The sequence below is a fragment of the Podarcis liolepis genome (genome assembly GCF_965112155.1).
Source record: "Podarcis liolepis genome assembly, chromosome: 4".
Lineage (NCBI taxonomy): Eukaryota > Metazoa > Chordata > Lepidosauria > Squamata > Lacertidae > Podarcis > Podarcis liolepis.
Genome location: NC_139558.1, coordinates 46,250,986 through 46,263,237, shown reverse-complemented (window position 1 = coordinate 46,263,237; position 12,252 = coordinate 46,250,986). Strand labels below are relative to the sequence as shown.

The 12,252-nt window shown below is 39.7% G+C and overlaps 1 protein-coding gene across 25 annotated transcripts in view; it reads left to right on the top strand.

Moving 5' to 3' along the window:
* DMD (dystrophin) overlaps positions 1-12,252 on the top strand; it is a 1,010,042-nt gene that overhangs the window by 879,910 nt on the left and 117,880 nt on the right. For all 25 annotated transcript variants that reach the window (XM_083498284.1, XM_083498278.1, XM_083498289.1 and 22 more), the window contains one exon: positions 11,558-11,618. In XM_083498284.1, coding sequence (XP_083354410.1) covers positions 11,558-11,618 — 61 coding nt within the window. The remainder of the gene's footprint in view (positions 1-11,557; positions 11,619-12,252) is intronic.

The following is a 12,252-nucleotide window of genomic DNA, read 5'->3' as shown; positions in this document are numbered from 1 at the left end:
GATTTAAACAGACACCAGCCATTTCTCTGCCTCTCTCTCCAGCCCAATGCTTACTCACTGTTGCATAACTCCTAACTGCAATCCCTAAACTTGGCTTTTTCTCTGGAGTCAAAGGGGCCCCACCTCTTTGCACTCTGCAGTGAGTTCCTTTGATGCACTGTTGTGCTAAACAGCTCCTTACCCCACAGGCTAACACCTCCAGGGAAACTAGTCTGGGTTACAAAGCACTACCTTGACCTAATTAGCCCTTAACTCATGGTAATTTCAGAGGGTTTAGAAACGGTCTAATAATCAGTTTAAGACATACAGGTCTGACATCCCATTTTAACTCACAAGCTGTGATTCTAACGTTTACAGAATCCAGGCATTTAGCACCCACAAATTAATACATTATAAACTCAACATACCGTACAACGTATTTGTTAATGTGTCTACACAAGGAAGTGAAACAATGGTTTCTTGGGACTGCAGCATGAGATTTACTCTCAACTCACTGTGGACAAGGGTTTAAACTCATTGGTGATTGTAGAGAAGGAAAGGGTGGAAATTTGGGGAGGGGGTAAAGCAAGGCCTTTGCACAAGTAATTTGGAAGCTACTGTGCTTTTCACAAAGCTGCTTCTTTCAAAATATTCTCTCATGTTCAGTTAGTACAGATGTTTCCAGCTAGTTATTATCATATGCACCTGTCTGCCTGCTTTCAGCTGAGATATCTTTAATGACAATGCCTACTTTTTAGGATGAAACGTATTCCATTTGCAAGTTGTAGTGCTATTCAGCAAGGCTATTATACTGATGCCCAACTGAGGACAGAGAAAACTGATGCACATACCTGCTTATTAAAGTGTTTTAGTCTTCATAATGTCCTCTCATGACCTCCACTAAGAAGTTGGTAGTGATCAGGTACTCATTTAAAAACTACATTCAAGCAAGGGCACTATGCTACATCCGCTAACTGAAATGGTGGGAGGAACAAAAAGCCACAGCAGAAAAGGTACTTCAAAATGGCAACTAATAAAATCCTCTAACTCAGCACTGGAGGTGGGGGGTGGGGAAAGAGATGGTTATCACTGGTACAGCCTTTATGCAGTATGTTTTGAAGTCTTTTGAAAGACTACTTGAAGCAGCATCAAAGCAGCAAGGCACAGATTGAAATGAAGCTGTTTGAAAGCCACGTCTTTGGCCTATTGTACTGCGATTATAGGAAAGTAAATAACAAAACCATATTTAAAGGATTGCATCAGTGGAATACAGCACAGGCACAGGATAATGGTCTCCTGCTGCTTGTTTGATGCATGACTAGGGAAAACCAGCGAAAAGATGCTGAGGTTTCATTATCAAAGTAAAATGCATTGTGAGCTGATGTGTTGAAATGATTTTACTGCAACTACACCAGATCATTAATGAAGTAGGTGGGGCCACCAGGTGTGGCAAGACTTGGGTGTGCAGTGCAACATAGTATTACTGAGCAGCTGCATTGTAATTGGCATCAGGAATAAAGCTGGGGTTTCAGGCCAAGAAGAAACATGCCTGTTCTTTAGAAGGTACACATTTTAAAGTATCATGTGCTATTAAGAATAAATTGATTTTTCACAAGCATATTTTGGACACATTTACTATCTGTACTATTTTGTGACACACACATGCAGAGAACTCATTTTTGAACTGCACATTTTACAGCATGGTAGCTTTTATATGTAAAATGTGACTATTCTTTTGAAGCTCATTAACAAAAACATTCTATTTGGTTTTACAATAATGTAGCTTATTTTATTTTAGTGATTTATAAGTTATTACAATTTTGTCACTTTGAATGCCATTTATGCTTGTCTATGGAAGTTAATCCAAGTTTAAAACAGCCTCCTGTGTTTACTATGGAAAACAAAATTTGAATGCATCTGTTCACTACCACCCCATGCTTCAGGTAGACTTGTCCACCTTTCAAAGGAAATCAAAACCAGGAAATATCACTTGTGTGATCATGCATCACTCTTTTAAAACAAATTATTATTATTATAATTATTACCATTAATTATTACTTTCGTATACTGCCCTTCATGCAAAGATCACGGGGCAGTTCACAACATAAAAATACAAGACGAGAACACATAATAAAATAAACACAAACAGAAACCAATAGCCTTCCTCCCACAAAGACATTTAAAAGGTCATAGAATGCTAATCAGCCAAAGGCCTGGTTATAGAAAAGCATTTTTGCTTGGAACCTAAAGATATGTAATAAAGGCGAGCCTCCCTAGGGAGAGTATTCTACAAATGGAGAGTCACTGCAGAAAAGGCCCATTCTTGTATTGCCACACTCTGGACCTCTAATGGAAGAGTCATACGAAGAAGGGACTCAGATGATGATTGCAGGGTCTGGATCGGTCTATGTGGGGAGAAGCAATCCTTGACACACACACAGCAATTTTTAAAAGAGACATGAAAGTCCACTGAGGATGGGGAGGGATCGGTCATGGCATTTCAAGGACCAAACTTACCAGCACCTTAAGCAGTTGGATTTTGCTACAGACTTATAGTACCAGTATCTTTTAAGCTCCATTCTAGAGAGAAAATAGTTTGAGCAGACCACACCCACTTCACTCAGATAAAACAATATTACAGTGACGACAAGAGTCAGTGGCAGATACCCTGAGAACGGCAAGCAGAAGGTAGCTCTCAAAAGGGAACATTGTTGCTCCCTTTTCCCTGTGCCCTCTGAAAAGCCTTTCCAGATGGAGTGTACCTTAACACAGTGTTTCCCAACCGGTGTTCCGCGGCACACTACTGTGCCGTGAGACATTGGCTGGTGTGCCGTGGGAGGGAGGCGGGCGAGTCGGGCGGTGAGAGGCGGCGGCGGAGGCGAGGATCCGCGTCGAGCCGGGGGCAGCTCCGCGGTGGTGGTGCCGAGCGGCGGGGCAGCGCGTGCAAAAGGGAGGAGCGCGAGACAGCGGAGGAGGAGGAGGCCGGCATGTCCGGGCAGCAGCAGCAACAACAGCAGCAGCAACTCCCGGCGACGGCTCCTCAAGCCCCGCCGCCGCCCCCTCCTCCGCCCGCTATCGCCGCCACCACCACAACAGCCGCCGCCGCCTCAGTTGCCGCCGTCCCTCAATCCCTCGCTCTGCTGCCTCCTCCCACCCCCAAAGCTTGGAGGTTCCCCGGCAAGGGGGAGGGAAAAAACTTTCACTTTCGTGCGTCCCTCCCGGCGTGACGCTGCGCGCTGACGTCACGGGGCGGGGCTTTAATGGTGGTGTGCCGCGAGATTTTTTTCAGTAAACAGGTGTGCCGTTGCCCAAATAAGTTTGGGAAACACTGCCTTAACAGCATGGGATAGGCCATATGGGCTGCTGGTGAGAAGGTCATGGCCCAAACTTAAGTGGAGGCACCTTGTGCAAGTAGCATTTTACTTGGATAAGGAAACCACCTGATTTTTGTCCATTTCCCTTTTCTACTGCACCCCCCCATCCCATGTCATTCAGGTGAGTCCCCTGACCCTCTGAAGAAGCATTGCACAGTGCAGGAGAGCGAGAGAGAGAATTGAAGACAATTCTTCAATTATCTTCCTTCTACTCCTGGTTCACAGAATCCAAACCACAAAGACTTTTAGCAGGCATTGGAAGGGAAGTAGATTCCATTAGAGAATCTTCATCTGAAAGACATGGGTGAAAAGTCTTCATATGAGATAATTAATATGGATCAGTACAGTAAGGGACACAAATGCAAATATAATTTCTGGATGTCAGGCACTTGAATGTGAACCTAAAAGAGTTGACTGAAAGATGTTCCTTGCTTCTGTGGTAAAAAATGAGCCTATTCCTGAGAAAGGAAGGTCATAACTGAAAGGGCAAGGGCCTAACACTATGGGCACAGAAAGACCCTGAGAAAGCAAGAATCATGATAAAAGGAACACAGGGAATCCAAAAGAATTTATTTGTGTGGACAAAAGCCTCAGGAAAAGCACAACAGCAGGGTTATATGCCTTTTATATATCCGTTGGAACAAATGCAACTTTGAAGTTGCCAATACCAAAAGAGGGAGTAAGAAAAAGAACTTTGCCATGGAGCCCAGCTTAGGTAGAGTGGGAAAAGAGCAGCCAGAGGGAAGACTACCAGCATTTCAAAAGAGTTTATATTGGGCCTTTCAAAAATCACGTTGCTTTACAGTGCTGATGTTGAACTACTGTAGTGTGCTAATGAGCCCTTCCTAGTCCACAGGTTCTATTTATAGTTAGCAACACAGTGGTGGCAAATATTGTGATAGTTTTGTTGTCTATATTTACATAACATGTCATGAAGTGAGCCAAGGCAATAGAATATGAATATTTAAGTCCAATTTTAAAGTCGCATTGTATGTGCAATTAAACCTTATTTCTGCAAGCAATATTCCACGTACCCAGTCATAGTGATACCACGCATGTTAACTAATGGAACAGAACAGAATAGTGTGCTATCAGTATCTTGATGCCATCAGTAAATAAAACATAGACATGTTGGGGATTACTGCTAGATACCACAGTTAAGGAAAATGAGTTCCATTGCCCAGGAGCAACACAGTCTTTTCCGCTAATAAGTAATTTGGGTAGCTGAAAGAAAACGGGGCCATCCAAATGTAAGAGATAAACTTCTGCATACTTCAGAACATAAGAAGAGCTTCCTGGATCAGTCCAACATTCTGTGCCAACCAGTTACCTGTGAGAAACTTGAAAGCAGGACCTGATCACAAGAGCAAGATTTTAAAGGTGAACTAGACCTGCTTAAGCCCCTGACAATCTATAGCAAGTATTCTGGAATGAGACTTAGAATTGGAGTGATGCCTTTCCCATCTCTGTCTCTGTATTCCACAACAATAGAAGACCTTGGCAGAAGGTTACATTTTGAGATAATGCTTCTTATTTCAGCATTTCCCTTGTGCTTGGCATCAATGATAAGTCCAACATTTTCAAAATACCTATCACTTAGCTTAATTTAGCTTGAAATGTCCCAATTTAAATATTTTCAAAGAATAATTATGAACCTGATGAGTAAAAGTATTACTTTGTGGTGCTCATGCAGTTATTTAAGGGCTGCAGTTGTTTGCTTACTTAAGGCTAGAAAGAGAATTTGTGTTGAGTTCTGAAAGTTACAGGCTTTAGCACTTTCTAGATGAAAGCATAAGCAGGTGTTGGTAGTATTTGCTCTCTATTTTATATTTAAAGAAAGACATATTATTATTGCAGTTCACTGGGCGTTGTGATCTGCGGGTCTTCTTCGTTAAGTGTGTGGGTGTGGGGCATAATCTCATGTTCTCTTTTACCATATTGAAGACAGACAAGATGAGATGTGGGAGATCCATGATAAGATCTCTCAAAGTTTCCTCCCATGCTGTTTCCTCACTTGAAGTATATGCATACCACTTCTTTCCCCGAAAGGGTTTGAGCCTTTGGCAGCATTGCAACTGAACCCTTACAAAGGCCTGAGAGTTTTGCAAGTATTCTATGTGAACATTTGCCAAGTGTCTGCCATCATCTCCTCTAGCTGTAGTGTGCAATCTCGGGCTCCATTAGTGCATCTGGAACTGGAAACAGAAATCCCAGAATTCTCAGCAGGATACAGGTGGTTCACATATCACAAATGATGTCCCCCTCGCCCACCCCTAAAATTATCAGACTTGTAGTCCTGGTTACAGTTGCCAACAGGAAAAGGCGATCTATCAGGGCTTGAATCACCAGCTGCTGCCTCACCTTCTCCTGTCCCAAAGTAAGTGTTACATCTGGGACAAGTGGGATGTGGTGGCTCAGTGCTTCTGGCACCTCTAGATCAATAATCATGTCAGCCCTTCTGCAGAAAAGAAAGCCAGGTACTTGTATAGTCCCTGTAACAAAATTATTGTATTTTGATTATAGTTTGTATTTAAGAAGAACGTTATAGATTTTATAAATACTTTTGTAATCTGTAAATGAAATATGTGTATGTTTTATATGTAATTGTCCAGCAATCACTTTCAGCAAGGTACTAAATATATGGGAATACATTTATAATTGGCTACTTCATGTAATCAGTGGAAATTACCCTGGAACAGTGTCACAGAGGCATATTATTATTATGATTATTATTTTCATACTCCATTCATCTGTCTGGGTTTCCCCAAACACTCTGGGCAGCTTACAGCAACATTGTATGATATGCCATTTTTTGTTGGATGCCTTCTTTTCAACAGCTGCTCATCATATAGATGACACCACAGCCACGTGTATTTCATGGCCATAGCTGGTTGTTTTGACACCAAAACATTGCTGTCAGGATCATGGTTTGGGCAGTCTTGGTAGACCGTAAGGCATGGGTTTCATTCTAAAACTAAGGATCAAAAGTTAGAGCTCTAAGTGTCATGGAATCATAAATAGTAAGACACAGGAAGAGATTAGGAACATCGTCAGTTCAGTACGAAAGTCAATAGAGATGCAGAATAGGAATAGAGCTGCTCTGTTAATTAGGAGAAATGTGTGGCAAATAGTACGTCTTAAAAACGTACCAAACAGAGTGTACAGTCTTTCTGATACACTACAATCTTCAAATGAAGTAGGTGTGTGTGTAATATTGCTGTTTGCAGAACTGTGACATTCAAGGAAACCAAGCCTAGATTGATTTTACGCTCTGTGGATGACTTTGCAGCAGGCAGTGAACTGTTTTTAATGTTATAGAGACAGATGTTGTCTATGCAGTAGATGTATACTGTTGCTGGTAAAAAAAAGTAACTCTCGTTAGCCATATAGATTTTTGCAGTCCTTACAAAATTCCATTTGTGTGGCTTGAGATAATAAAGCACAACTTCAAACTTTGAAACCTTTATAGAAGATTTGCCACTCTCTGAAGTCTAGGAAGTAAGTTCAAACATTTTATTCTCTGTGTATGTGCAAGACAGTCTGCATTATATTTGAAAGCAGAATGACAATAATAACAATATTTAGGCACAAACACCAAAGTTCACAGTTGAATGGTACCTTTTTAAAGGATCAGCCAAAGTGAGCTTTTGAATTTTCCAGAACTCTTTGTCAGGCAAGATACTTCACAATGACGGTTGGCGTGACAAGGAAAAACAAATACAAAAATTGGGCTAGATGTTCTGGCTCTGAGACCAGTTTGTAGACTCACTTCCTATATGGAGGCTGCATGCTGAGTGAGCCCCTCCAAGGTCCTACATATAACAAGTTACGTACACGCTTAGGATTCTGTGATAAAGAAGCAAAGGCTGCTTTCCTCATTGTTTCGGAAAATTTGGCTTGTAACCCAGATAAGTCATGAAAATTAAACAACCAGGTTCCTCGGCAGGCAGAGGGGAGAAGAGAAACATGGCAGTCTTTATCAGTGGTTAGTTTTGGAATATAAGAGAGTCAATTAAAGCCAAATAATGGAGTATTACCTAGTGGATGGCAGGAGCACAACCCTTAAATTGCAAAATCAATTTCCAGGTGTTAGAAGATTATCTCCCTCTATTTGTAGATTCCACCCACCCTGAACAGCTAGAGTCATAGTTCTTCAGGACACATAATGAGTAAAGGTAGCTCTGTTGATCCATAAGAAGAAAGAAAAATGCCACAGATGTGTAATACCATTAATAGGACCTACCCAAAGTCACAGGAATGTGCAAAGCATCCGAGTTCTCCAGAACTCTTAAGCAGGCAAGTGCTTCAGAAACAGCTATTGCATTGATTTTAATATTTTGGAATCAAAATTGACATTTCTGCCCCCCTCTTGTCTAATCAAACAGATGTGCTGAAAATAGTGTCCCACAGTTAGGAGTTAATGGGTAAATAGGGAAACAATTACTCCATCTGTAGGACTATTCCAAACAAACAAAACCCTAAAATTCAAACAGAATTGCAACTTTAGCTTGTTTTAATTTATCATGTGTCATCATGCTGAAATGCAAAAGAATGTAGCTTACTACATTCAGCAGCTTACTCTGTTATCGTGTTATATAATTTTGCCAGTTATGAGGAAATTACAGAGCAGCAATATCATTTTATTCTCAACAATTCTACAAATATTTTATTTCTTTTTTAAAAATTGACTGAGATGAGGCTTCAGTGAACCATTTTTACTGGCATTGGGAGTCAAATAGGATCTACCATTATTTAGGTAGTTGAAGGAGTTCTCTCATTACTCTGCATCCAATAACGGGACCAGCATTGTGTGTAATTTGACATCCAGGTAGAAGAAGGACAGGATCTTGTGCTAAGATGTCATTTGGTAATAAATTTCATTTCTACTGTTTACAATGCTCTCTCCTTCATTGGAAGTTTTTAAGCAGAGGTTGGATGTCTGTCTGTCATGGATGCCTTAGTTGAGATTCTTGCATTGCAGGGGGTGGGACTAGATGACTCTTGGGACTCATTCCAACTTTACAATTTGATGATTCTATGGATAAATTTTATGCAAACTAATTTAAATGAATGAGTATGACTAAATTGGTTCCATTACTTTCACTAGATCTACTGTGCATAACATTTAGCTGAATGCCGCTCTAGAAACAATCTTAGTTCCTGAAGCTGCTTCCCTATTTACCACTTTTTTTAAATCAAATATCAAAATGAAAAGCATACAGGGAAAGTGCTATACTTCTGCAGAAATGGCTGAGAACAACAGTGGACGAATAGAATCCACTCGTGCACTGCACTATTCAAGTATCATATACTCTCACTGAATAATATTGGGCCAGTCCCAGTCTTTCAGCCTAACCTGCCTTGCAGTGCTATTGGGTGGATAGAATGGAGACTGGGAGAACCATGTTGAAATGGAGATAGGGAGAACTTCTTGTTAACTCACAGCTTTCTCTAAAGGTTGTATCTCATTACATTGTTCATGAATTAACTACAGTTTTCATTTGATAAATTTATCACACCTCCCTGTGCTTACAACACACACATTCACTTAAAACGTACATTTGTGAGCAATGTGCAGAGTGCAAACGTAAGGATTCAGTGTAAAGTGCTACTGTCCTGATCCTGTCATTTGGCGGATGCCTGGCAAGGGTCCAATTTTCATATGCAGTTCCATCACTTGTCAGAACTATCCTAGTCACATCAAGGGAACCATTTGCATTTCTTTGTATTCACCATGACTGGAACAATCCTAAGGCACAGGAATGCCATACATAGCACTACATCTAATTTCAGTAATATACAATTAATTTTAAAATAATATAAATTATTTAAAAAGATTAACATATAAATTAGTACATAGTTGACCTCTTAGGGTGAAATATATTGTTATGCTTTGTTTTGTTTTTAAAAAGCAATACTTGCATGTTGTAATAATCATGAAACATTTTGGTATTCCTTTTTTAAGTTGAAAAGAGTAATATGCAACTATTTTAATGAGCCACAGAGGTTTGAAATACATTCCTCTTTCCTAATCAACATTTCAGGTAGTTTCTGGTGTGCCTGATAATACATTCTTTTACATTGCGCAGTACCATAACAGAAAGGCACTTTCGAATATTCTTCTGCAAATAGGAAATTGTATCTATCTTGAGCAAGTAATACACAGGGGGGAGCTCTCTGGCCATATTAAAAACCATTTTCCATACAGTCTCCTTTGATTGACTACTAAAAATGGTCTTACTAGGAATTAAAGATACATGTCTATTACCTAGACTGGCTTTGTAATGGATGGTAAGCCTCTACTGGTATCCAGAGATAAGAAGCAGCTGTTTGCAATGTTTGGGCTTGTGCCAGAAATGAGATCATGATTCTTAGAGCAGAGTTGAAATAGGTACCACAAATTTTTGTTAACTCAAATTTATGCAAGGCTGGCATCACCCAGCAGAGCAAAAACTGCACGATGGGCAGCCTCAGCACAATCTGTTGATGGAACATTAAATCCAGTTATGCAGAACGTCACAAAATTGTTTATTATTTCCAAGGCATTTAGTTCCAGTGAAGATGACTGCTTGCCTTCATTAAAAACAAACAAACAAACAAAATGCTTTCTACATAAGATTATGTGATAGTAAGTTTTGACTAGATTAATTCACAAATAGGGGAGATAATGCCACTTCAAGAAATGCTATAATTACCTAGCATATATATTGGATGATATATGGTATATATATGATATATGGATGCACTAGGGATGACCACTTTTCTGCTCTTGAGGAACATGGCAACCTGTAGGTTAAATGACCTATTCAGTGTATGAAGAATAAAGTTTCTCAGCTAATTCAAATATTCCAAGAGACTGTTGCATCTAACATAAAACACTGCTATAGGAAAATACATACATAATGTAGCTTACACGTGTCTTGAGGCATTTTGTCTGCTAGTTGTTTCTTGTTTGCCAATGTCTTTTTAAAATTTATAATGACAGTTCCACTACTCTGCCTGAATGATATGCTAAGTTGTGACATGACAACAGCACAAAGTCACAAATCTCCTGAGCCTTGCTGGATCAGGCCAGTGGCCAACCAGATGCCTATGGGAAACCCATAAGCAGGGCCTGAGTGCAGCAGCGCTTTTCCTTGTTGTGTTTCCCAGCAACTGGTGTTCAGAGGCATGATATCTTTAGCAGTGGAACATTTTCTTCTGGGGCAGTAATTAATAGGACTGTTACAGAAATTATCACTATGAAATAGAACCAAACAAACGTGAAGGACAATGTATTTTTGTATTTTTATTTTATTTTATTCCTGCTACAATAAATAATTGCATAGAGTTATGCACTCTCAATGAAATCTTAATTGGATTTGAGCCTGGTCATTATTTCAATCTGCAACATGGAAGTATAGCATCACAGCAAGATGTTAAAACAAAAAAATAAAATGGGTGAAAATACCCCCAAGTTCTACATGTTCTAAGTGGAGGGATTTTTGTGTGTTTTTTGGCTTTAAAAAGAAATCACTTGAAATTTACTCATAGTATTCAGCTGTATTTTGTTTAAAAGGTAATTACAGGTGAATTTCATTAGACTTTGAATGTGATGTGGTGCTTAAAGTGCTGGAATTTGTAGGGACCACAACACTATTTCACAGCCTCTGTGCACATTTGGATTTTTATGTGCTCACACCAGCATCTTCATTATATCTTATTAATAAACTCTGTATAATATATGCATTTGACAATGGAAGCAAAAAAGGAACATGAGCTGGTAAGTCTTTCAATTCTCACAAAGAAAACCAAGGTATTACTTTGTTTGATGACAGTTAATCAACTAAGAGGAAAATGTAGAAGACAAGGCAGCAGGAAGCAAGGGCTGCGGAAGCCCTAAAATTTCTGTCCCACAAGACAGGCAGCATGCTTCTTCAGTTCCTTATCGTTTCTTTAAGTTTAGTAGTTGAAGAGGTTTTTGCATTTATCTTTGCAGCTGAATGAGTTCAATTTCACTCAGATTAGAGTAGAAATTTCTGAACAGCAGGTTAATCCTTCCTGCCTTCATGGGCAACTGAGCAAACAGACCCATATCAGTGTGGCCAAGTGTAAAATTGTAATTCCAGAGATTAATGTTGTCTTTCCTGTTTGCATTGAACTTGACCTCCATGTCTCTTTTATTTGATTTTATGTTTCGTTTTTGTTTTGTTTTTTGTTAACAGCTTCTGTCCAGGGCCCCTGGGAGAGGGCAATATCGCCAAACAAAGTGCCCTACTACATCAAGTAAGTATCAAACTATTCTGATTAAATGCTTGGGGCTGTCAACTAATTATCTTAGCTTGCCTTGAAACAACTGTGAGAATTCTACTCTTTTTGGAGCCTACTGGTTCATACTGGATGTTTCAAGTAGAGCCTCCACTTCCATCGATAGCATAGAAAAAGATTTACATATAACATAAAGAATTCTGAGGATTCCTTGGGGTTAAAAGACAGTATAATCACCAATATACATTTGAAATGCAATAAAAAAAAGTTCAGAATTCAAGAAGAATGATAATGTGTATTGGTCCTTTCTTTGACTGTATATGTCTGTTCAGCTACCATTGCTTTAAACATCTTGCACCTTATTTTGCTGCTTGATAATAAGAAAGAAAATCAGTATTAAAAGATACTGCTCCTGAAATCTAACCTAGACTGAATTTTGCAAAGGGGGGGGTTGAGTGGAATCAAAATACCCTCGCCCCCAAAGAGGCAGGTTCCAGCCCTTTCAAAAATTATTTACACGTTGGCATAGCTAACTGGTAGTACTTTCAGTTAGAGGTCAGAGCATGCAAAGCAGCCTCTTTTTCTGTCCAAATTAAACATTTCAAGTGATACTTGAATAGACCATAAGAGTGTTGGCTTCAGTGTGATATGC